Raw genomic sequence first — 25,199 nt, forward strand, 5'->3', positions numbered from 1 at the left:
GATAATTAGAAGTTTCTCACAAGATATAATTATCATATTTGTCTCTAAGTTTTCTATGCCTTATATCTCTTGTAATGCATTTCAGAACCCTTACTTTCCTTGCTCATTAATGGTAATTAATAATTTAAGATTGACTATTTTTATTTTATCTTAATTAATTTACTGAGCATGATTTAGATTAAATTATGATTATATGCCCATATAATTTTGAAGTTTGACTGATAAGTTGTCTATCAACTTTAATCAAGTTATTTCTAGCCTAAGGTAGAGTGAGAGCATTATAAAGGTAAATACATTTTATTTTGTGTCATTATTTTGATAAACTTATTGGAAAAAATTCATTTATAAATTGTTTCTTTTATCTTCTATTGTATCATCTATATTAGTAGTCCTACACATTGAAAATTAATTTTTGGCATTAAATGACAATAGAAACATTGAAGATCATCACTTTGATTCAAATTTAAGTAAAACTTGAGTTTTTCAACCCTTACCTAATCTTTAATCGTTAAGGATATAATTCAGTATTTTTTAAAATAATTAAATCTAAAAAGGGAATTCTGAAAATATATATTTATCATTTATAGAAAATATTATCTGGGTTACTCAGATTAGTTGCTAGTTACTCAGATTAGTTGCTCATCATTTATTCACATTCATACACACATATTTTAAATGAACAGCATGTTTCAGAAACTCTTCAAAGTGTTAGTGATTTTGCAGTGAACGCAATAGGCAAAAATCACTGTCCCATGAATCTCCCATTGGAGTAATATTTATTGAATAACCAATTAAAGATATGTGGGAGAATTTTAAGAATGACAAAAGCTTGAGTTTTCTCTATCTTAAACTGAAATTGAAGAACAATGCAGTTAGTCGATTTAAGTTTATATGTAACCAGACAACAGTATGTGTAGAAACAAATATCTGAAAATAGAATATTGTTTTGTTCTGGTCTGGTTTTCTCTCATAATCTTTACAGTTTACTGGCTTCCCAGGTGGCACTAGTGGTAAAGAACCCATCTGCCAATGCAGGAGACGTAAGAGACACAGGTTTGATCCCTCAGTCAGGAAGATCCCCTGGAGGAGGAAATGGCAACCTACTCCAGTATTCTTGCCTGGAGAATCCCATGGACAGAGGAGCCTGGCAGGCTATAGTCCATGGGGTCACAAAAAGTCAGGCATGACTGAAGCAACTTAACACACAACCAACTATAGGAAGAGAGGAAATAATCTATTTGGAGAAGGTAGGGATATTAATGAAGTTAATTAAAGACTAGATTCCATGGGACTGGACATGTATTTATCAGATAATTGTCCAGATTCCTCTTTATGGCCACTGACTATATTTGAATGATAATGAAAATAATGCTGAGTGTTTGTTGTAGCATTAGCCATATAAATCAGTATGCTATTATTAATTTCTATTTGTTTGTACTGGAAATGTCTCCTTTGGGCAGGATTTTTATATAAGTCAAAATATTTGGATTCCATTTAAGAATAACATCCTTGTTATCCAAGTATTCATGATCTTAGTAATCAGTTTCAGGATTATGAAGAACATTTTTCAAAAGTGACTATATAATTACTCTTGCAAGCAAACTGCAAGAGAGAGGATATTTAAGTTTCAAAAGAGAATATTGTAAAATAGAGTTGCCCTTGAAAAATTGATGCCCTTGAGTATTTTTTCTTTCAAATAGGATTCTCCTTACTATGAATCTTTTAAAGATTTTTATTGTGTCATTTAAGGTTAAAGATCTTAATTGTGTTAGCATTTTTTAGCACAAAAACTTGGTCCTTGATAAATTCTTTGTTCATTTTATTTGTTTGGACACAGCTGGAATTATAAACTAAATTTATTTAAGATAAAATGGATTAACTTTAATGACGTTTTATTCAAACATTTATCCATTATTTAATCTGAAATTTTGATCCACATTTAATCTTTAAGCAGTTTCTTCCAAAACATGTTCTTAACCAAACACACCTTTAGAAAGTAAGACTCACTAAAAGGCAACATTGTAGCACAAATACAGAACAATAGTACACTAAACCTTACCAAAAGGGAAGAGTGCAAGCAGGAATAAAGGCTTTAGTATCTTTCTGAAGACAGAACATAGAGGCATCACATCATCTCCCTGGCTCAAAGAAGCTACTATGTGAATAATACGGAATATTTTAAGGGAAGTATTTTTATTTTTATAAGTTTGTTATAACTTTATGATATATGCATACATATACATTTCTGACGGACCAAGCCCAGTGTTAATTTTGTCTTCAGCAACCCCGGGAGAGAAGTAATAAAATCACCAATAATTTTTCATTTAGAAAATATTGTAGTGACATCCTTCCACTGCCCTCATCCAAGAGTTTACAAATGACCAATACAGAAATTAGAGGTGTCTATTTTAAACTTTTATTTGTGAAGACTTACAATTTGGAGGTAACAAATGTAAATAATTACAACCTGGAGGTTACAAATACAGATAATTATATTGAAGCCACCTAGACCATTTTTCTAGTGTCTTCTTTTAAATTTTTCCTAATTAGATACTGAATATATTGAAGTAAATCATAAAAAAGTATATAAATTTCTAAAGTCCTTATAAGATGCAATATCTCTTCTTAATACTCCTGGATGGTAGTAGAAAACCTAAAAATGTTGCCAGACATAATTCAAGGGAAAACCTACCAATAATTCTGGTAACAGTGGAAATTAAAATCTGACATTTGGTCTCCATCCAAATCCAATCAGCAAATGAGATAAAGCTGCAAGATCTCTTTGGTAAAAATAACACAAAAGCAACAATGATAATAGATAGAAAATAGGGTGAAAGGTAAAGTAGAAAAGGTCACTAATGTAAATATAATACTAGCTAAAGAACAACAATGAAAATGCATGCTATAAGTATAATTTCAGCAATAGGCAGTTATTTCAGTTCCATCATTATACTATTGAAATAAAAGAATTATTGATTGATTTATCTTAATTCCAAACAATTGATTGTAAAGTCCTATACACTGTATCTATGAAGATAATATTAATACTGCATATAGGAATATAATAATAATATATATAATAGGAAATTATAGGCTTACCTACATAATAAATTACTCCTGAAATATTTGGAAACACCTTTGAGCTAGACCAGAGACATAAAACCAGTGAAAGAATAGCACAAGCTTCATACATTCCAAACACTGAATTCTATAAGAGACAACCCTTAATTTGAGACAATTCAATATTATAGAAAACTGGATGAGCACTTTCATTAATTTTGATTAGTCTTGATTCTCTTTCATTAATGAATGTGTGACCTGGAAAAAGTCACTTAAACTTTAAACTTTTTTTTAAAAAAACAAAGGAAAGGGGCTTAGTTTTTCTATAAACAAGCTGATGGTTCTGGAACTAGTTAATTTTAGAGTCCATGATTGTGCAGTTACAGTCATCCACAATGTCGGTCTGACACTTTGAACACTGTGCTGCCATCATGTGGTAGGTACAGGGATCGTTCTGCATTTTTTAAAGATGTATGTATAGTACAGGGGAAAATCAACAAAGCAAGCTAATTGAAGACAGATGGGCAGTCAAAGAGACACTGCCCTATTTAATAAAGGTTAGCCACAGAGGAGTAATCAAACAAAATGGTGTCTAACCATCTAGCAGCCACAGAAAATGAAGAGGTCAGAGAATAATTCAAAACAGATTGAATTGCCTCACAGAAGATAAAATTAATTTACCTGAAATGCCCCTTCAATAAATGAGTCCCAAAATGATTCAGCATGCTAGTATTTATTCTTCTAGTTGTATATAGGAACGCTCTCTCTAGAAGTAGACTTATACCATCACATATTTATTTGATACATTCTTTTTTCTAGTTGGTTCTTGAAAATACAAGTAAAAATTCAAAAAGAAAATAGGCTTCCCAAAATGCAATTCATTAAGAAAATGGCTCCAAAAATGTTTTTCATTATTTAAAAAGTCACAAATCTGATGTAAAATAAATATTTTCATATGTAATACACAGGTGCATAATACATGATTTCTGAAATTCTGTTAAAGATTTGGAAGAATGAAGAGATTTTTTTTTTAATCGTTAATTTTGAAATCTTAAAATTATAAAAAGTCATATTTAGTTTTACTGTTTTCAAGTATTATTTTCTACAAGAAATGTAGAGAGACATTTTACTGAAATATAAGCCAGAGCTTACCTCCTATCTGTACACCAAGAGTTACAGTCAGCTTAAGTGCCAATATCTGTGTTGGCACCTCTAGTACCTCCCATGGAATGTTATCATATGTATTATTCTGTCACTCCAGTTTAGAAATATATATATGTGTGTGTATATATATAATATTCATGGTCTGTTATGAATTCACAAGGCTATGCTCTCCCCTGTTTTGCGTGTTATCATTAAATATTTCTTTCAGTCAAACCAGTTTGGGGTATTTGGTATGACAATACATCTGGTCAATGATCATATTTTTCTATGCAGTATGACAGATTAAAGTTGAATCTCTGATTTTAAATGTTAACCAAAAAACTAGATCACCCAGAGTTTCATTGACAAAGAACATGGGGTTAAAAAAAAAAACAACTGTGGTGTTTCTGATGAGATATTTTTGATTTGTATCAACACAGAGTGAAGTGAAGTCACTCAGACTCTTTGCAACCCCATGGACTGTAGCCTACCAGGCTTCTCCGTCCATGGGATTAACTGGATTTTTAAAAATTGAGAAATCTTCTATATCACTAAGATATTTTAAGCTGTTTGGTTAAAGGAAAGAATTATTAGTATAATTATCATTATTATAATTTTTTACTATCAATTTATTAAATATTGCTTCAGCATAGTTCCAGGTTTAAGCTTTTAAGAAGGCTACCATGGAACAAACATAGGTAGGTTATGCTTCCAATAACCACATGACTCTAACAACTACAAATAAATATAGAAAGTGATTATTGCTGTAAAATGTATACAAGTTATGTACTATGAGAGTCTAGATGTAGGAGAGTTCACTTCTGATTTTGAAGATGAGGGAAATGTATGAAACAGGTTCTCTCTGAACTGAGCCTTTCCAGATGAGTATCATTTAGATAGAGAAAATGACAGGGTCAGAGGAAGGTATAACAAAATTGGAAAGAGACTTGGCTAGAGCTCAGGAGAAGAAAAACCAAATCATAGAGATTCAAAGTGAGTGGTCTGAATGGGCTTCAATGAAGAGTATACAAAGGAAAATTATAAGAGGTACATGTGGAAAACAACAGATGATAAGGTAAACGAAACAGATTTGATAAAGCAAACAAGAATTTGACTGAAATCATAAGATGTCTTGAAATTACAATCTGGCCTCTAATAGAAATTCCTTAAAGCACTGTATTCTTTGCTTTTAGAACTTACTATTGGAGGTTTGCAGAAATACAGATTTAGTTTAATATAATTGATGGTTTTTTACGTGGGAGCTGATTCAGTTAAAGAAAATTAGTAAATAGATGTGTTGTTTCAAGTAACTGAAAAGGAACTATTAAAATATTTGGACTCTTAGCACCAGCTCATCAAAACTGCATTTCTATATTTTTAACCTCATTTTATGCAACATAGATATAGCCCTGTACAGGGAAGATATATTCTGCATTATAATTGAATTCATTTTCAGAAACTAAATGTCAAGCTGTCTCTATATTTACGTCAGGTTGCGAAAAAAATGCAGTCATGCACAGACGTTTTATTCAAATAACACCAAACATATAGATTCATTTGAGTTATTCAGCTAAGTACCCAAAATTTCTTTAGATTTAACTTTACATGTTATTTCATTTTACAAAGGTGGACTTATTTATTTTTCTGAAATTTGTTCTGAAATTTATTCTGAAATTTGTATATGTTCCCTATATTTAGTTTTCTTTGTTTAAATATTACTGGTTTGAATTAAAAATATTGGCAACACTTTAATAGGTTTTACACATGAAATTTCCATTCACCTAGGCAATATGAAAAAACTGTTTCCTTAAATTTATTTCTAGCCTTTTTCCTTTCCTATGATTATTTTGTTTTACATTCTGTTCACATTTCTCAAATATCCCAGAAGAGGACTAGAGCTAGAAACTGCATCAGGTAAAAATCAAAGTTTGCCAAAGAAAAGATTAGATATTTTGAAATGTAAATAATAAGACATCATTGTATATTTTGATGTATTGTGAGATTTGTGAGATTGCTAGGGATTTAAAAAAATAAAGTTTTAAGTTAGTAAACTGAATTTAAAATAATGTCTATTAATTAAGGTTGGTCTTTGAAAATAATATATTGAGATTTTCAGTTAATGAAATCACTTTCTTACATTCAGTATCATACTAAAAATATTAACAATATAGTTAGTTGAATTATCTATTGACAATCAAAAAGTGTGATAGCTTTTCCTTGTTTACAATCCGTTGACTTGTCTGACTCACTATGCAGTTGACTATACAGTTTAATCTACTTTAGTGTGTTCATAATTTTATGTCATATTACCCTTGCATTTCATAACTTTATCTTTTAAAAAGTCCTTAACACATCAGCCAGGTTTCTTCTACATAAGTCAAAGAGAATATTAAACAAGCATTATGATTATTATTCTTTTTCTGGAAATCTAGTCTTATGTGTTACTCTTAATTCACTGGTGACTGGTTACTTAAGAAGATTCAGGCACTTTTCTAACTAGCTATTCCCAATTTAATACACACCTGACATATAACTGACTAATTATCAAATATCTTTTCCTTCTATATTCTGGAAAAAGAATCCTACTATCACTGAAATAGATGGTATGAAAATTTCTGGTGGCTTTAGAGAAACTGCTTGTTCAGAAATGGAAGGGAAGAAGTGAGAAAAAACTTAAAACCTTTGAAAGACTTGATCCTAGCTAATCTGATAGAGTTTCCTGCCCTCAAATGATTTCCTTCACAGTTTCTATGTTTTCTATTTTATTTGGGTATACTGCTTAAAGCACGGCCAGATTGCCATTGTGCTTTTATACATTTCCTTAAGAAAAATGTTGATAATATAAGATCATTAAAAGATTATCAACTCTTTACCAAGTGGTGTGGATCCATCCAACTGCTTAAGAAACTCCTAACTAAACAGTAGAAGAGTATTTATGGAGGAGAGAGAATCTAAGTAGTTTTGCAGCTTAGAGTACATCTAAAACTAGAAGAGAATCAAGGTGAATTCACTGTCAGGGACCAGATACTCTCAAAGACTGGGAAACAGCCATCAATGATAAAGCCCTTAAGAAGAGGTCTGATGGGTATAGCAAAGAAAATCACAATACAAAGAAGTGTGGGTTACTGTATTCCAGCTTTATCTCCCTCCTCATTATCATCATCTTATGAAGGAGGCTTTATTGACTCCATTATTGTCAAATGAGGAAACAGACTTCCTAGAGTTACTTCAGCAGGACTGGGGATTCAAAACCATATTCTGTGAGATCAAAGCTCACACTCTTAAAACTCTGACCACACAGCAGAAGAAAAATGATAGTTTCAAAAATCTGCCTAGAGCATCTCCCCAACCCCCACAAAAAATAGGAAACTCTTTGTTTCTCTTCATTTCTTTGGCATCAAAATTTCCTCCCAAATCTCTAATCTAGAACTCTGCTAACATTACCATTCACTTATTGCATAATTTATAATACAAATTCATAATTCTTCTATGGGAATATGAATTCTTATGTTCAAAAATCAAACTCATGAGTTATTTAAAACAACTCCCACTCATAAACTAGGATATGACTAAGGGGAAATAAATATCTTCAAATTTTAAAACCTGCTGGAGGCAGTTGGTAGAGCTACATACAAACAAGTCCAGAATTATTAATCATTTCCTAAAATGATCTATTTTGCACTTTGGCTTCTTAAATTACTGGTTATTAATATGGAAAATATTGAAGCAATTTTCACATATTCTGTCACTTCTATCTACCCAAGTCTTCCTAAAGCCTTTTCTCTATGAAATAGCCACAATTCTTATTTGCTTGCCATATTATTATTGTAATACAGTAAAAATAAATCGCAACAGATAATAATAATATTTAACTCAGTCTAAAAATCAGATGATTTATCCCTAGAAGTGATTTTGTTTTTCTCTTTTGTCCAACAAAAACAATCAAGGGCTTTAGTGTTGCCACTGAAAGTTATTGGTCCAGAGCTTTCTTTATAATGTAAATGAAGAAAAAACGTTTAAGTTGCATTTGGAGATCAGTTGGAGTGTCATTGATTGACTGTGGCGTTGACTCTTCCCACACCATGCAGCCAAGCCCACCAGTCAGCGGCCTGCAGAAAGCTCCGTGTCCACTGGCTCCTCGGGCAGCAGCTTTGGCAGTGGGTATAGCGTGGACAGTGAAGGAAGCAGCAGCACTGCAGGGGAGACTAATCTATTTCCCATTCCAAGGATGTAAGTGGCTCTCTTTTTTTCCCACTACAAAGTTAACAGCATCATGAGTAAGCTTTTCTTACCAATGAAAAGGAAATAACTAGATAATTATCCAAGTTTGAGTCAGTGTCTCTGAAGCACTTCCACTCTCTGCGTCAACAGAAAAATAGACTATTCAGGTAGATTGGATTAATTTAGTGAAGTCTAAGGATGAATGCTGGTCACTACCAGGACTACTTAATCAGTACATTCAGTATTGAATATTATCAATATTCAATATTTAATAATACTCAATAATAACTGCTAAAATAATAACTTATGTGTCCATGGGGTTGCAAAGAATCGGACACAACTGAGCGACTGAACTGGACTGAACTGATGCTGAAGGAAGTTCAGCAGCAGTAGTATGTGGACGCTTTAATCATATAATGTATAGATTAATTTATTTTGAATCAGGAGACATTTAAATATATATAAAGAGCTCATATATCATATTTGAAATAGAAGACACATTGGACTACTAATAACTTTACAACTATAAATTCTTCTACCGTTGAAATAGAATATTTTGAAGTGGAACCATATTTTCTAGAACAAGTAATAAGCTATATATAGGTTCCCAAATAGATACTCTTGGAATAAAGTTCATTTATAATATGTTAAGCCTCAAGAAAATCATATTGCAAATAAAATGCAAAACTAAGGCAGATTGTGTTTAGAATGTGTTAGAATGGTTTTAGTCATATTGGTGGCAAAATTTAGTAGCATCCAAGATAAATCCAAGATAAATATGTTATCTATGTTCCAATATAAAAATCTAAACTTCCTGACTTTCTCCAGTAACTAGTTGTTAAGTTTTCAAAAATGCCATTGGGCCACAGCTCCAGGATCTAGGCCAGGGTGAATCCAGCCCACTGCCTGGTTTTGTAAGGTCTGGGAAAAACTAAAAATGGCTTTTGCATTTTTAAATGTTTCCCAAAAGCCCAGAAGAATAGCATTCTGTGATACATGATAATTGTGTGAATTTGAAATTTGTGTCCATATGTTAAGTTTTATTGGAATACGGCCCCACCAGCTTGCTTATGTGTTACCTAATATTGTGTGTGCTCTAGGGGCAGAATTGTGTGATTACAGCAGAGACCATTCAAATCCTTCATTGTCTGGCCTTTTACAGAGTGAGTTTGTGAACCACTGGCCTGGGCCCTTGTCAAAGGGTCTTTTTCATTTTCTTTGTTGAGTGAAATCTTCTCTGGGAGTGGAACTTTTACTTCTCTTTGTTTTAATGTCAAGGTTTTTTTTTTTCAAATCTTTCCTTTTGATCCCCAGAAGAGCTCTAATATTTAGATGATGGCTCAAGTTTATAAAAGCAAAATAATAGGGTAAAATAGATTTGTACAGTGAAAAATTTGTTTATTTTGTGATTTTCAGGATATGTTTTTCCTACTTGACTCAGTATTGGATTCTCTCTCCATCTACTTTTTTAAGATGTAGGTTGTGGATTCAATGGACCTACTTGTATTTAATCAGTTCATTTTTATTGGCAATGATTTCTAAAAGGGATACGATCTCGTAGGTCCACACATTGATGATCCAATTTAACAGAAGAGAATTTCCACAAAGTCATTGCATTCCTGTCTCCAAGCTGTGAATATCGTATGTCAATAAAGGTTTTGCACCACACATCACTTCCAATTTATCTGTACCTTCCAGTTTATCTGTACCTTTCAAGATATATAATTTAACACTGATGACAAATTATAACTTCCAGAGCATAAAGTACATTATTTCCTCAATATCTGAATGTCTAAAGTGGATTTTTTTTTTATCTACAGACCACATTTCAATTTTGTTTTTTTCGCATTTTCTTGTTTCTTTTGTAAATCAAAAGCTTTTCAAACTACCTAGGAAGCTATTGTTTTGCCATATGAGCACAAAGAAAGTTCTTTTCTAAAGCATTACAGGAGATATGTAAGAAGCAGTATTTGGTGGTTCTTTTATCTCCCTTTGTATCTAACACAATTATTGCTTGGGCTAGCATAAATGTTCAATAACTACTTGGTGATTGTTTAACAAATAAACATTATCATTTGTGCAGTCCGAATGTTCTGAGCTGAAGGTTATTTATTGGGAATTCAAAAAAAATTGCATCCTTTATATGACCCACAGTTATATTTCCTTTGTACTTCATTTAGCTTTCACAGTGCTGCAAGTTTTCTGTATGATCTTAAAATGCACCTAATATACATTTTGTCTAAATACCAAATGTTAAAATCAGTTTTCAATAGAAGCAAGTACTGCAGCTGAATAGCATCATTAAAATATTAAATCTAAACCTCAAGACCAAATAAAAAATTATCCAAAAAATTCTTGTTACAATTACTAAAAATTATATTTATTTTGTTAAACTCTGGCACAGAATAGAATAGTGATTTTTTAGCACTCTGATCTACTAGATCAGCACTGCTAAAATGTTTCTCACTTTCAACTGAGTATGGCTCCATAACAGGTTGTGTTTTGGCTAGCCCTACTAATATAGGGTACTGCTAAAGGGAAGATTGCTACTATTATGCTTTCTCCCTGTGTAATAGTAGCAGATACAGCAAAGTTAATTTTTTTAACTTATCAACTCTTTGTCGTAAATCTCACTGAAGTAATTACATAAGTTGAAGTTTTGTGCATTGCTTAATCAAGACTTTTTTGTACATATTCAGATGCAGACTATATATATATATATTTCTAACATTTCTACCTTTATCCTTCACGATATCAATAAATAAAAATATGTGCTTAAAACTTTGACCTAGGATTGTTATATTGGAACAAGGTAATGGCTTTCAAGGTAAAATAATTTTTGAATTTACATCAGTTCCTCTTTCATTATGTGCAGAACCATTTCAGTAAAATGATAAGAGGATCTTTAGGGCCATTTTCAAGTAAGATATAATTGGATTCTTAAGAAATAAGTATGGTTACATTTTCTCTCGTTGGGCAAATTAAATATTTTTGTGAGAATAAAAATGAATTGTTAGTAAATACTGCCATGTTAGAATTATTGTCTGGAAAGTATAATATCAAGACATTTCTTTGATCAAGCACCTTTTTTAAAAACGCTTAAACCTTTTTAGCCCATCTTTTTAGAACATCTTATATAACTACATATAAGGGCAACTTCAGAATCTTTTGTATGCCATGTAACTTTTTCTCTGAAGAAATAAGAAGTGCCTATATTCTTTTGGCTGTTACATTATCAATATTCTGAACTCACAGGGCTCAAAGTATCCTGAGTTCTTCATCTATTTGGCCTTCCAAAAGCAGTTGAAGGCCAAACCTAAAAATGGTTTGCAGCCTTTGGCTGAATTCTGAAGCCATTATGTATGCAACTACCTATCAGACCTTTATATATATTGAATATTATGCTGTTTCAGTCACTGTGCTAAGCACTTATATACATTTTCCATGTGATTTTCTCATAACCAAAGGGTAACTCGTGTTACTATCCTTAAATTACAAAAGAAGAAATAGTCTTCACCAGAAGTAGATTTACTTTCAATGACAGCATAAAGTAATAGAGTCAGAAGTAGAGACCAAGCAGGGTGACTTCAAAAACCAATAAGCTACGCACAGGAAGGATCTGAAAGAAATAAACATCCATAGTATCTCAATATTATTTTAAGTTATTCAATTCAAAATTTCCCTTCTCACCAAAAGATCTATACAACTCATCATAACAAAGTGTAGATCTAAAAAACCCTCCTCCTTCTTGAGTTAAAAATGGTAAAAAAAAAAAAAAAAATCCCCATTCCAAAACAAAATTAGAAGATTTCATGATGGTCTGGTCTTTGTTAAATGAGTCCATGAATAGAAAACTGAATTTTGAGGTACAATGTTTAGCCTAAATAGGAATAATGAGCAAATATCCACTTTAAAATTAACATGATAGTAATCAATTTATTATGTTTATATATGCCATTCAAGTAATTTGTTGCAGGTTTGAATATATAATGTCACATTCTATTTTTTCAAACTTAGACTTCACATTTGCATTTAAGATCATAATTGAAGTATATAAACTTTTATTTCCTTTCTAAACAGAGGAAAGATGGGACAGAATGGGCAAGAGCCTATAAAACAGACAGGAGTAGGCATAGGACTAGCAGACACTGAAGGTAAGTTAAAATTTACTATCCTGGATTTTGGTTGAATCTGTATGCTATACAGATTTGTTTGTTTGTATGTTTTTGTTTTAATATTAATGTTGACTTCTAAGTACTACTTATTAAACAAGTCAACTTATTATGAGTTCTGATTTTTTAAAAATCTGTTTTCCTCTTAGTCATTTTTTCTAATAATGTTTCATCTTCTGTACAGAACGGACTCATAAATTTTAATCCTAGCAGGAGATTAATTCAGTGTCAGAATATAAGATCAATCAAAGGTTCTGAAATTCTCATCTAAGTTGTAGTGGAAAATAGTAATTTTTGTGAAATATTTCTGCTATGAATGATTGAATGCCCATAGTTTAAGTAAGTGCACAATGTAAAGAGCAAATAAGCACCATGTATGGCACATGATTAATATTCTTTAAATTGTAGCTATTATTAAATTAGAAGTGGATATAAGACAAAGACATTTAGATCCAATCCAAAAGAGTGATATACATCAAGATAAAATATGCACTTCTTGGGAGAGCTTATGCAAGACCACTTTAAAGATTTAGATCAAATCAATTAGACTTTCCAATTGTACTGGTATTTCCCCAGTTTACCTTGAAAACTTCTAATACACTCAAAATAGATAATTTGGCCCTTTGCCACATTTCTTAAATTTCTAATTATGTTATTCTTTGCTGGTGGGTATCCATGTACATTACATATAATGACTGACATGACCCATTTATTCTCCTAAACCAGATGTTCACAAGCTTTAGCAGGAGGCGTTAGGATCTCAACTCTGTATGAGGCTTCCTTTGCCTGGCTGTGTGCATTTAAAGAACAAATAACCCTAATAAATCACTTTTTCTCTTAAGTATCTTTGGAAGCCTGAATTTGATCACTCAATCTTCCTTTTCAATGGGCCAGAACAAATAAACTTCTACTTTTTTAGTAATATGCTAAACTCTACTCACAAGTATTTTCAGATAATTAAGTATGTGAAAGCACATCACCTAAGGATGTGGTGGTGGGGGAGGGCAGGGGTGTAGGAAGGAGAACAAGTTTTGATTTAATATTGGAAATTTTATTAAGCATAAGGGTTTATATAGAAATAACGCAAATCTCATTTTAACTGGTATCTCATCTATTTTATATAGGTATCTCTTTCTATACATGTAACTGTAACAGTGATTAATATGAGTCCTTCTTAGGTGTATGAACATATTTTGCAAAGTCTACGAGGCAAGTGTAGGACAGAAATGACTTCCTGACGAAGAAAAAAATCTAGGTCTCAGGACTGGAGTCCTCTGTCTTGTCTTGTTTTCGTTTTTTTTTTTTTTTTTTTTTTATTTTTTTATTAGTTGGAGGCTAATTACTTCACAACATTTCAGTGGGTTTTGTCATACATTGATATGAATCAGCCATAGATTTACACTTATTCCCCATCCCGATCCCCCCTCCCATCTCCCTCTCCACCCGATTCCTCTGGGTCAACACACCAAAAAAAGTGTTTTGTTTTGTTTTGTTTAATTTTCTCCAAATATTTTCTCTAATAGGAAAAAGAAAATGGAGTAAATGATAGTTATCTCTCTAGGGGTTTGTAGATTAGAATATACAAGTGCTCTATGTAAAATTTTCATTTAATTTAATTTCCTTGTCCAACTGGGTTGTTTAAAAATTAGCTTGCAGAGACAAAAATACAAAATCATTCTGAAAGACCCCAAACTAGAACAGAGTAGCAGATGTTATTAGGACATCCAAGGAGTCCCTCAGCAAATACTGTTGTTAATGACACCAGGGTAAGCACTGGGGATGAAGCTTAGATTGTAGCACAATCCCTGGTTGTTCAATCCATGGGTATGAGTAACGTAAATGTGAACAAAGGGTTGTGTCCAAGCCCTTTAAAATGGAAATTTAAATCCCTGACTTTTATTCCTAAACTTACATTCCAAAATATGTGAGGTCAAATTTATAATTTTATTTATTTCTTCCTTAATCATTTGCTTGAATATTCTTTTTCCACATGGAGGATACTAGGTACATAATTATTTCTGTTTTCTTCTAGCTTTTTTGTGGTGTGAAAGGTAATATTGAATTAAGTAAATTTTTTTATTCAAGGTGATAAGGTAATAAGCTTTCCTTTCCTAACTAGTATGAAATACCATATCAATCATATTCAGAGTTTTTAAGAACATTCATGTCTGGTAATGGCCTTAATGGAACATTTTGTTGACCTTTCATTCTATTTGTATCTGTCAGTGCCTGTCTCATTGTTATTCTTGTTTTATTTTTGGTTTTTCTAAATTAGACTGCTTTTAGCCATTTTTCAATTTTTTTAAAAAACTCTTTGTTGAGAAGCAAAGGAGGTTCCACATGAATATTTGTTGAAATTATACTACAATTCTAATACTGTTTTGAGGAATTTGACACCTTTACATATAATATTTTCTTACTCATGGACATGGTGTATATTTTTAAATGTCAATGTGAATGTAACTATTTTTATATGTATGGTATTAGACAATTTACTCAAATTTTCCAAGTCTCTGGTTCCTAGTCTACAAAAGTAAGAATAACAATAGTATCTACCATGAGTGGGTGTTGCAAGGAGTGATGGAAATAGTGTAAGGTACTTGGTACTGTGACTGGCTCATACTCAATGTATGCTAGCTACCATTGTCCCTGGGGCTTCTCTGGTAGCTCAGGTGGTAAAGAGTCCGCCTACAGTGTTCCCTATCATCGCCTGTATCATGTAAGTGATTACTCCTGGCCTGCTTTTTCCCAAGACTTTTAAACTCATGTTTTCTAAAATGGTTTCTCTTTTTTTCCCTTTGGCATTCCAACAGAAAAGATGTTTTCAGGGTCCTACATTTTCCAGTTTGTTTTGAAAAGATTATATATATATTTATTACAGTGTTTCAAACCACATTTCTTCCCAGAATAATTCTCATGGGATCCCTTGTATAGTAATGCCTCCTCTCCATGAAGGATGGCTTTCCTAGACCTTATTATGCTTTCCTAAATCGCCTGAGTTTAAAATTCAGTGGTAATGATTTCTAGTCCTCAATTACTCACTGGGAATTTAACATAGAAAGCATATTCTAAAAGCAGTCTATTATTGAAATAAAAAATAATTCAGGGTCTTTACCTGAGACAGATTCATCACTGGAGGTTATTAACTGACCACTAGAAATGAATTAAATTTCTTTAATATATCTTGACCATTTCTTAGTCATAAGCACAAATTAAAGAATTGGCAATTGCTAAATGTAAGCCCAGAACATTTTAGACTTTCTGAAATTAATATCTGAAATGGCAGTTTTTAATATTTTCTGGAAATGTCTTCATTGCCTAGAAGTCCCTTAAACACTTGCATTGGGAGTTAGCGCTCTGATTTATTTATGAGAGAGAGGCATTTGAATCAAAATAAGGACTTTAAAACATAGTACAGGGTAGTGAATGAATATAAACCAAGAATATTCTCTTAGCATAGATGTGGAAAATTAACAAAAAAGACATATAAATACTACAGATACATAGTTTTACTTTGTTCTAAATTCCTTTAAAACATAAATGCATTTTCTGATTCATTTTCATGAAACAGTAGGGGATGTAAATATAGAATAATGATTTCCACTTTAAAGTTATAGAAACAGAGGCCCAGAACAATGAAACCATTCACCCAGAGTCAACTAATTAAATGGCAAAGGTTAAAATCTACTGATATATAATCTAGTATCTCCTGACTTTTGCCCATTGTACTTTCCATCCTTTTTTAATATTAAATGGTTAGAGCACTTTTGCATGAAAAATATTTTAAATTTATGAAACTGTCTGCAATTATTGGAAAGGAAAATAATCAACATTGTTGCTGATTATGGCCTGTTAACTAAGATTAATATCAATTACATTATAGGCATTATGCAGCTTATAAAACAACTTTAAATCTTATTCTATCTGATTTTAAAAATTTCCACAAAGTTACTGTACGTAAAACAGCAGGAGATACAAAGAAGGTTCCAAATGTTTCTATAAACAACTAGTTTATAGTTGTTTAAATTACATTACATAATACATTAAAATATATAACTATATATTTTACATAGTTAAAATATATTACATACAAAAGAGGAAGGATAAGAATTCATATAGTGTCTCAACAGCAGTAATAGACACTTAAAAGAGAGTCATGGGTAATGCCCTTGAAATTCCAAGTGGAAGAGAATATAAACTCAAATTCTATCCATAAACTACCCATTAAGTATAAGTGTTGAATAAAATCAGTTTGGGATGTCTAGTTCTCAAAAAATTTTAGGTCTCCATGCTACCTATCTGGAAGTTACTTGAGGATATGTTCCACCAACATAGAGAATAAAGCACACTCACGCATACGCTGACCACCCTACATGCACAAACATATACAACTTGGGAACCAAGAGACAAGAAGGGTAGAGAAAAGAATGGTGGGGATATCAATGATGAAATGATGAGACTCTAAAGACAGTAGTTATGCAGTGGGCAGAGAGAATATGTGGAAAAAGCTGGTCAAATACTGAGAGTTCTAACTACAGGTGGATGATGAGTGAGGAAGGGGAAGTTAGTAGATGTTAGTGTGGAAGGGGAAGGGAATTGACCGGAGTTAGTATCTAGCTAAGTGAAAAATGGCCTTCAGAGGGGTTAATACACATGGAAATTTTGGGAACACTTAGGAATAGGTACATAGAAAGCTAAGCAAATTGTAAAAGTAATTAATAATTTTAGGGGGAAAAATTCTTTAAGAACTCCATGAAATATGCACTGGTCTCAGAAGTGAGCAATATTAGTCACATTAATGTGCATGTCAAATATTAGTTTAATCATGATTGTGGCATAACTATATTGCAAGGATAAGGAAGACTAGATCTTGACATACCAAAATTTAAATATAAATAAATTATAAAGGCAACACAAAATTACTTTGAGAAATAAGAATGTGAAAGAACCAAAGAAACAGATATAAAGACTTGACAGTAGATTCTCCTCTGTAACTTTATTAAGGGTTGTGTTAGTTGCTCAGTCATGTCTGACTCTTTGCCATCCCATGGACTGTAGCCTGCCAGGCTTTCTCTGCCCCTGGAATTCTCCAAGCAAGAATACTGGAGTGGGTTGCCATTTCCTTCTCCAGGGTTATTAAGGGTTAGGGGAAATGAGAAGTTGGGTCAAAGTAAAAAGAGTTGGGCCATAGGAGAATTGATTTTTTATGAAGAAGTCATAAAATTATGTAAAATGATTCAATCTTTTGATATATGAGAAAATAAAAATTAGGGATGGTGATCAAACCATATTTATAAGTATGAGGGGAAAAATGGCATTGTTTACAATAAATAACTTCCTGAAGTGATTTGAAATGTTAGATGCTCAGTCATGTCTCACTCTTTGTGACCTCAGAGATCCAACCCAAGTTTCCTGCATTGCAGACAGATTTTTTGTCATCTGTACCACCAGGGAATCCCCAAATAAAGTATTCTTGACTGCAAAATCCCATCGACAGATGAGCTTGGTGGGCTACAGTCCATGGGGTGGGCTAGAATCCATGGAGTGGACTACAGTCTATGGGATCACAAAGAATCAGACATGACTAAAGCAACCTAGCACAAACTACCCTAAATAGTAATGAATATCCATTCTCTTGAAAGCTTTTAGTAATAGTTACTACAATTAAGTATTTTACGTACTCACTAAATATATTCTCATAGCACCAATGCTATATAGAGCAAGCTTTTTCACATTTAAAACACCTAACTTTAACTGATAGCAATAAAATACAAAATCTCTGCAGACAAAAATGCTGCAGAATTCAAACTACCAAGTAGTTTTAGCATTTTATTCATTTAGCCAGCAAAAAGAAAATTTCAGAGTTTTGGAAAATGCAAAATTCATTGATGATAATTCACTTTTCCACCATTTAGATTATTAGTTACTTTCTCTAACTGAAACATTCTGATTTATTTGATCCAGAGAGTCATTTGAAAATTTATGTAACTTTCTATAGAAAAAAAAGCACCTATATTTGAGTTAAAAAAAATAGTAGAACTGACCAAAAAAAAAGACCGACATATCACATAAGTAGCCCTTGCTCAACCAAGTGGCACTTTCCCAAAATAAACCAATTTTAAAGATTAAAAAAATAACACAGACATGAGATAATATGTTCTGAGGAAAGTGCACACTGCTTCCTTACTGTTTGACTGTTAGTCTCTAAAAACATCACATATTCTATTATTTGCTTGGCAACAGTACAATTATAGGAAAGAAGCATTTGCTTGTTTAAATCTTTTATTTAAAAAAAATGCTTTGCTATCTACCCAAGTCATCTTCTGCATTTGAGTATTTTCCTGTATCAAGCAAATGAAATTTTACTGTTATCATCAAAAGCAGATGCTTTCTTATCCACTAAATAATACACCATTGTGATTTCTGTAATTTGCTTTGCTCTCTAAAGCCCAGACAACTGTCATTGGTGTATGAAATACTAACTAGCAGTAACAAAGTAACATGGCTTTGCCTTACACATTTTATTATGACATCCTTGCTATTGAATTATATATATATATCCATTCTACTTGATGACTTATCCTCAAAAACCCCAGCACATTCTCCATAACAGCAATAACCAGAGCAACATTACAACTGACATTTATTTGCTAAAGGTTTTGCTGGGATCTTTAAAAATCTGGTGGCCCTATTTTCATAATAACCCTCTAAAATAAATCTTATAATGTTTATGATATTGCCAATGTCTAGCACAGAGACTTATACAAAATACCTACAAAATAAATATTTTTGAGTCAAGACATTAAAACTCTGAGAGACTGAAGGATAAATCAAACCTAGTAATACACTTATTAAATTGAAGCTGATATTTATACAAAATATCTTAAAACTTAAGATTCTTTTAATATACCTGCTATACCCAAATGTCTTAAAAAGTAATGTTAGCCCTGTATGTTGATGGACAAGTTTTGAAGTTTACTACCCTGGACCCAAAAAACTGATATTGCTTCAATTAAAAACTAGATTATCTACTTGAAAGTATAGTAACTCCTCATTTTTATTGGTTGTGCTTTTTTCACAAAGCCCCATTGACTCTACAGAAGATGATTAGTGCTGAGTCCCCCCTAGAAAGAACCAGTGCCCTGCAGCAGACAGGTATATTCGTGTACAACTGGGATGAGTTATGACAGAGGTAGATGTATGTCAATATTGTCACTCTGCTTTAGGTTGGATAAGGAAAGCCTCCCTGGCAGGGAATACTTTTTTTTTTTTTTTTAGATTCTTCTTGAAATGAAAGTAGTGAGTAATCTAATGGGAGGAGGACTAGCAAGGTTTTTAATAAGAGGGAACTTGCCGTTCAAACCTCTGTAACATGAGAGACTGTGAATTCTTGGTGAACCTGTGGGAACTTCTGTGTGACTATAGCAGAGCTATGTGTTGGAGAGACAAGGCTTGAAAGGTAATCACAGCTCACATAATTTGACAAGTATCAGACACTGTCAGGAGGGATTTAGACTCTATGCTGCAGACAGGCAATTGGAAGCAAAGGAAAATTCCATGATCAGATTTGCTGCTCTGAAGGATGGATTCCAAGGGATCATGTCTGCAGTCAGGGGACCAGTTAGGAGACAATTCAGTGGTCCAAGTAAGAAAGGATAAGGACTAGAATCCAGGCAAAGTCAGCAGTAGGAAAAAAAGGGGGGTAGACAACTCAGATCTCTCTAAAAAGACAAATAGAAATGGAGGGCTTGGTTCAAAAAATGATTCAAACTCAAAGTGCAAATAAAACATCTCTGGGCACTAGCATCTTACAGCTAAAATGATACAGTGATGATCACTGTAAGTGATCAGTAGTTAAACATAATTATGATTTAAAATGAGGAAGCTGAGAAAGTGTTAACAGAGGACAGTGTAAAAAGTGATGAAGGGAAATAATAAAATGCAAACCTACGTTCCACAGAATTTTAAAGAAAGAAATTGGCTATGCTTTAAAGGGCCATCTGGTAAGCACTTCAGAGTACATTTTAAAGATGAATTAAAGAGTAAAATGGAGTTTGAATGAAGGAGAACACAAATTTTACTCACTTAACATTGTCTATATATAGTGACATTGGTCTCTTGTTCCAAATGTGGAAAGCTTGATGAATCAGATCCTTCTGCATCCTGATGAGTATGTGAGTGTGTGTGCAGGGCATACACTAAGGAGGAAAGTAATTATCAGTTCAGTTAAGTCGCTCAGTCATGTCCGACTCTTTGCGACCCCATGGACTGCAGCATGCCAGGCCTCCCTGTCCATTACCAACTCCCCGAGTTTACTTAAACTCATGTCCATTGAGTCTGATGCCATCCAACCATCTCATCCTCTGTTGTCCCCTTCTCCTCCTGCCTTCAATCTTTCCCAGGATCAGGGTCTTTTAAAATGAGTCAGTTCTTCGCATGAGGTGGCCGAAGTATGGGAGTTTCAGCTTCAGCATCATTCCTTCCAATGAATATTCAGGACTGATCTCCTTCAGGATGGACTGGTTGGATCTCCTTGCAGTCCAAGGGACTCTCACGAGTCTTCTCCTACACCACAGTTCAAAAGCATCAATTCTTCAGTACTCAGGTTTTTTTAGAGTCCAACTCTAACATCTATACATGACTACTGGAGAAACCATAGCTTTGACTAGATGGACATTAGTCAGCAAAGTAATGTCTCTGCTTTTTAATATGCTGTCTAGGTTGGCCATAGCTTTTCTTCTAAGGAGCAATGGCATCAGTCACCATCTGCAGTGATTTTAGAGCCCCCCCAAAATAAAGTCTGTCACTGTTTCCATTGTTTCCCCATCTATCTGCCATGAAGTGATGGGACCAGATGCCATGATCTTAGTTTTCTGAATGTTGAGTTTTAAGTCAGCTTTTTCACTCTCCTCTTTCAGTTTCATCAAGTGGCTCTTTAGTTCTTCTTCACTTTCTGCCATAAGGGTGGTATCATCTGCATATCTGAAGTTAGTGATACTTCTCTTGGCAATCTTGATTCCAGCTTATGCTTCATCCAGCCTGGCATTTTGCATGATGTACTCTGCATAGAAGTTAAATAAGCAAGATGACAATATACAGCCTTGACGTACTCCTTTCCCAATTTGGAAACAGTCTGAGGTTCCATGTCCAGTTCTAACTGTGTCTTCTTGACCTGCATACAGATTTCTCAGGAGGTAGGTAAGGTGATCTGGTATTCCCACCTCTTGAAGAATTTTCCACAGTTTGTTGTGATCCACACAGTCAAAGGCTTTGGCATAGTCAATAAAGCAGAAGTTGATGTTTTTCTGGACCTCTCTTGCTTTTTCAGTGATCCAACAGATGTTGGCACTTTGATCTCTGGTTCCTCTGACTTTTCTGAAACCAGCTTGAACATCTGGAAGTTCACGGTTCACGTACTGTTGAAGCCTGGCTTGGAGAATTTTGAGCACTACTTTGCTAGAATGTGAGATGAGTGCAACTGTGCAGTAGTTTGAACATTTTTTGGCTTTGCCTTTCTTTGGGATTGGAATGAAAACTGACCTTTTCCAGTCCTGTGGCCACTGTTGACTTTTCCAAATTTGCTGGCATATTGAGTGCAGCACTTTCACAGCATCATCTTTTACGATTTTAATAGTTCAGCTGGAATTCCATCACCTCTACTAGCTTTGTTGGCAGTGATGGTTCATAAGGCCCACTTGACTTCACAGTCCACGATGTCTGCCTCTAGGTGAGTGATCACACCATCATGGTTATCTGTGTCATGAAGATATTTTTTGTGTAGTTCTTCTGGGTATTGTTGCCACCTCTTATTAATATCTTCTGCTTCTGTTAGGTCCATACCATTTCTGTCCTTTACTGTGCTTCCTATATTGTATATTTTAAATTTGGTCACTTTATTCTTCCAGTTGCTGTCTCATTTCCTCATTTGGGCAATTGCCAAATTCTTGAAGATTTTACCTCTTAATTATTTTTAAAATGTCTTCCATCTTTTCCATTCCAGTGACTGCCCAATTTTAGGTTTTCATCACATCTCACCCAGAGAGCTTTCTCTTCTCCTAACTGTTCTCCTCACCTACAGTATCATCATCTTCAAAATCATCTTTGATAGCACTAACATGGCTTTTCCACTCTCCACTGTGAAGCATTTCTGTGGACCCCTATTGTCTACCTGACTCTCATTGCTCATGTGTGCTCAGTTGTGTCCAACTCTTTTCACCTCTATGAACTGCACCCCACGAGGGGATCTTCCCAAACCAACGAAGGATCAAACCTGTGTTTCCTGCAGTGGCTGGTGGATTCTTTACCACAGAGCCACCTGACTCTAGAAAGAGTCTATTAACACAACAAAATAATAATACAATGATCCCCTCCTTCAACTTCTCCAGTTTATCTCTGGGTATGTTCTAGTGTTTGATTGGATATATTACATCCTTTATATTTACATCCTGTTATACCTGTATTTTGGCTTCCCATGTAGCACGCGTGGTAAAGAACCTGCCTGCCAATGCAGGAAGCATAAGAGAGGCAGGTTCAATCCCTTGGTCAGGAAGATCCCTTGGAGGAATGCACAGCAATCTACTCCAATATCCTTGCCTGGAGAATCCCATGGACAGAGGAGACTGGTGGGCTACAGTCCATGGCATTGCAAAGAGTCAGATATGACTGAGGTGACTTAGCATGCACACATACCATATTTATATCCTGTAATACCAAAATTGCTTATATTTGCTCATGCTGTTTACTTAGTATGATCACCCCTTCTCAAATGGCTTTATTTTGGAAAACATATATTCATCCTTTGAGGCTCACTCTTCACCTTGACTTTTCTAAGAAGCTATCCATGGAGCAAACTCCACTTGACTCTGTTAGGGAAGTCTTCTTTTTGTTCCATCAGCACCCCTAAAAGCTTTTTCCTCTGACTCTGTGAACTATCCCCAAGCCCTTATGACAAGGGCTAATCTCTCCCTTTCTCTTTTTTGCTTAAGTGAAGACCTAGAAATTATCATACTAAATGAAGTAATTCAGACAAAGACAAATATCATATGATATCACTTAAATGTGTAATCTAAAAAATAATACAAATGAATCTCTATACAGAACAGAAATAAAATCAGGCACAGAAAACTATTTATGGTTATCAAAGGAGAAAGGCAAGTGGGAAAAGGAAAAATTAAGAGGTTGGGATTAACATACACACACTATTATATAAAATAGATAAACAGAAGGGATTTACTGTACAATAGGGAACTATATCCAATATCTTGTAATAACCTATAATGGAAAATAATCTGAAAACTATGTTTATATGTGTAACTGAATCACAATATTGATTTTGAGTTTTACACAATACTCTGAATTAGGTGATGAAGTTCACAAGGGTTCTTGGGCAAAGCAAGGTAAGACTGATGAAAAGGGGAATGGGAGCAGCAAATATATACACATACAGTACAAGTAGGTTGAGAATTCAAAGTTGAGGTAGAATTATCGTATATTCTTTTGCTTAGCATGCCACTTAAGGACAAGGGAGACAAAGTGCTTAATTGCAAAAACTGAATGAGAAATGGTTTTATAGAAAGGAACATTAGTTAAATAAAATAAAGTGGGGAATCAGTTGAAACTGACAGGAGGATAAAAATTACTGTGTGTTAATAGTGGCAGAATTAATCTAAGCACAAAGAAAGCAAAATGATATAAATAACCTAGTGGGCCAATGTAAGCATATGACTCTCATAATCAGCTGTCATTTAGGTGGTTTTCTCAGGTTTTTGCAGAGGTTACTTGACTGCCTGATCACCATCCATTCCTATGAGAAACTGGAGATTATTCTACAATGGGATGGCAGCTTCACTCTTACCAAGACAAACTGTTTTTCTCATAGGACCTTCTAGTGTCCCTAACATTATGCTATTATCTGATTTTATTTTCTAAAATCATTACATGATGATGTTAAGATTTTTCTGTAAATAGAGAATATACCCACTTCTCCTATGTGGGTAATCTTCCTGGTTTTAGATCAAAGGTCAAGAGAAGTTTAGATGGGAAATCTAAACAATGCCTGTCTTCTTAAACTTGATGCATCTCTAGAAAAGAACAGTCAGTTCAGTTCAGTTGCTCAGTTGTGTCCAACTCTTTGTGACCCCATGGACTGCAGTACGCCAGGCTTCCCTGCCCATCACCAACTCCTGGAACTTGCTCAAACTCATGTCCATCGAGTCCAGGATGCCATCCAACCATCTTATCCTCTGTCGTCCCCTTCTCCTCCTGCCTTGAATCTTTCCCAGCATCAGGGTCTTTTCCAATGAGTAAAGAACATTGAAGAAGGAAATGGCAACTCACTCCAGTATTTTTGCCTGGAGAATCCCATGGACAGAGGAGCCTGGTGGGCTATGGTTCATGGGGTTGCAGAGTCAGACACAACTGAGCAACTAACACTAATCATACCAGCTCTCCTATTTCATTCCTTTTAGGATTTGTTTTCCTGATGCATTTGAGAGGTGTTTTATAACTGCAAATATTTAAAATGTAATGTCCTTTTAGGTTTTCAATTTCTATTCTCTAACAGCTACTGTTCTTTGTTGTTGTTTTAGTTTGGTTTGTTTGTTT

At 33.8% G+C, this 25,199-nt stretch overlaps 1 protein-coding gene across 1 annotated transcript in view; it reads left to right on the plus strand.

Annotated features, from left to right (window-relative positions):
- The window catches only part of PCLO (piccolo presynaptic cytomatrix protein), a 387,017-nt gene that overhangs the window by 341,532 nt on the left and 20,286 nt on the right, over window positions 1-25,199 (plus strand). Inside the window, exons 21-22 of the mRNA XM_043462904.1 lie at window positions 8,292-8,433; window positions 12,505-12,578. Coding sequence (XP_043318839.1) covers window positions 8,292-8,433; window positions 12,505-12,578 — 216 coding nt within the window. The remainder of the gene's footprint in view (window positions 1-8,291; window positions 8,434-12,504; window positions 12,579-25,199) is intronic.

Source organism: Cervus canadensis, chromosome 3, assembly GCF_019320065.1.
Source record: "Cervus canadensis isolate Bull #8, Minnesota chromosome 3, ASM1932006v1, whole genome shotgun sequence".
In the NCBI taxonomy this organism is placed as follows: Eukaryota; Metazoa; Chordata; class Mammalia; order Artiodactyla; family Cervidae; genus Cervus; species Cervus canadensis.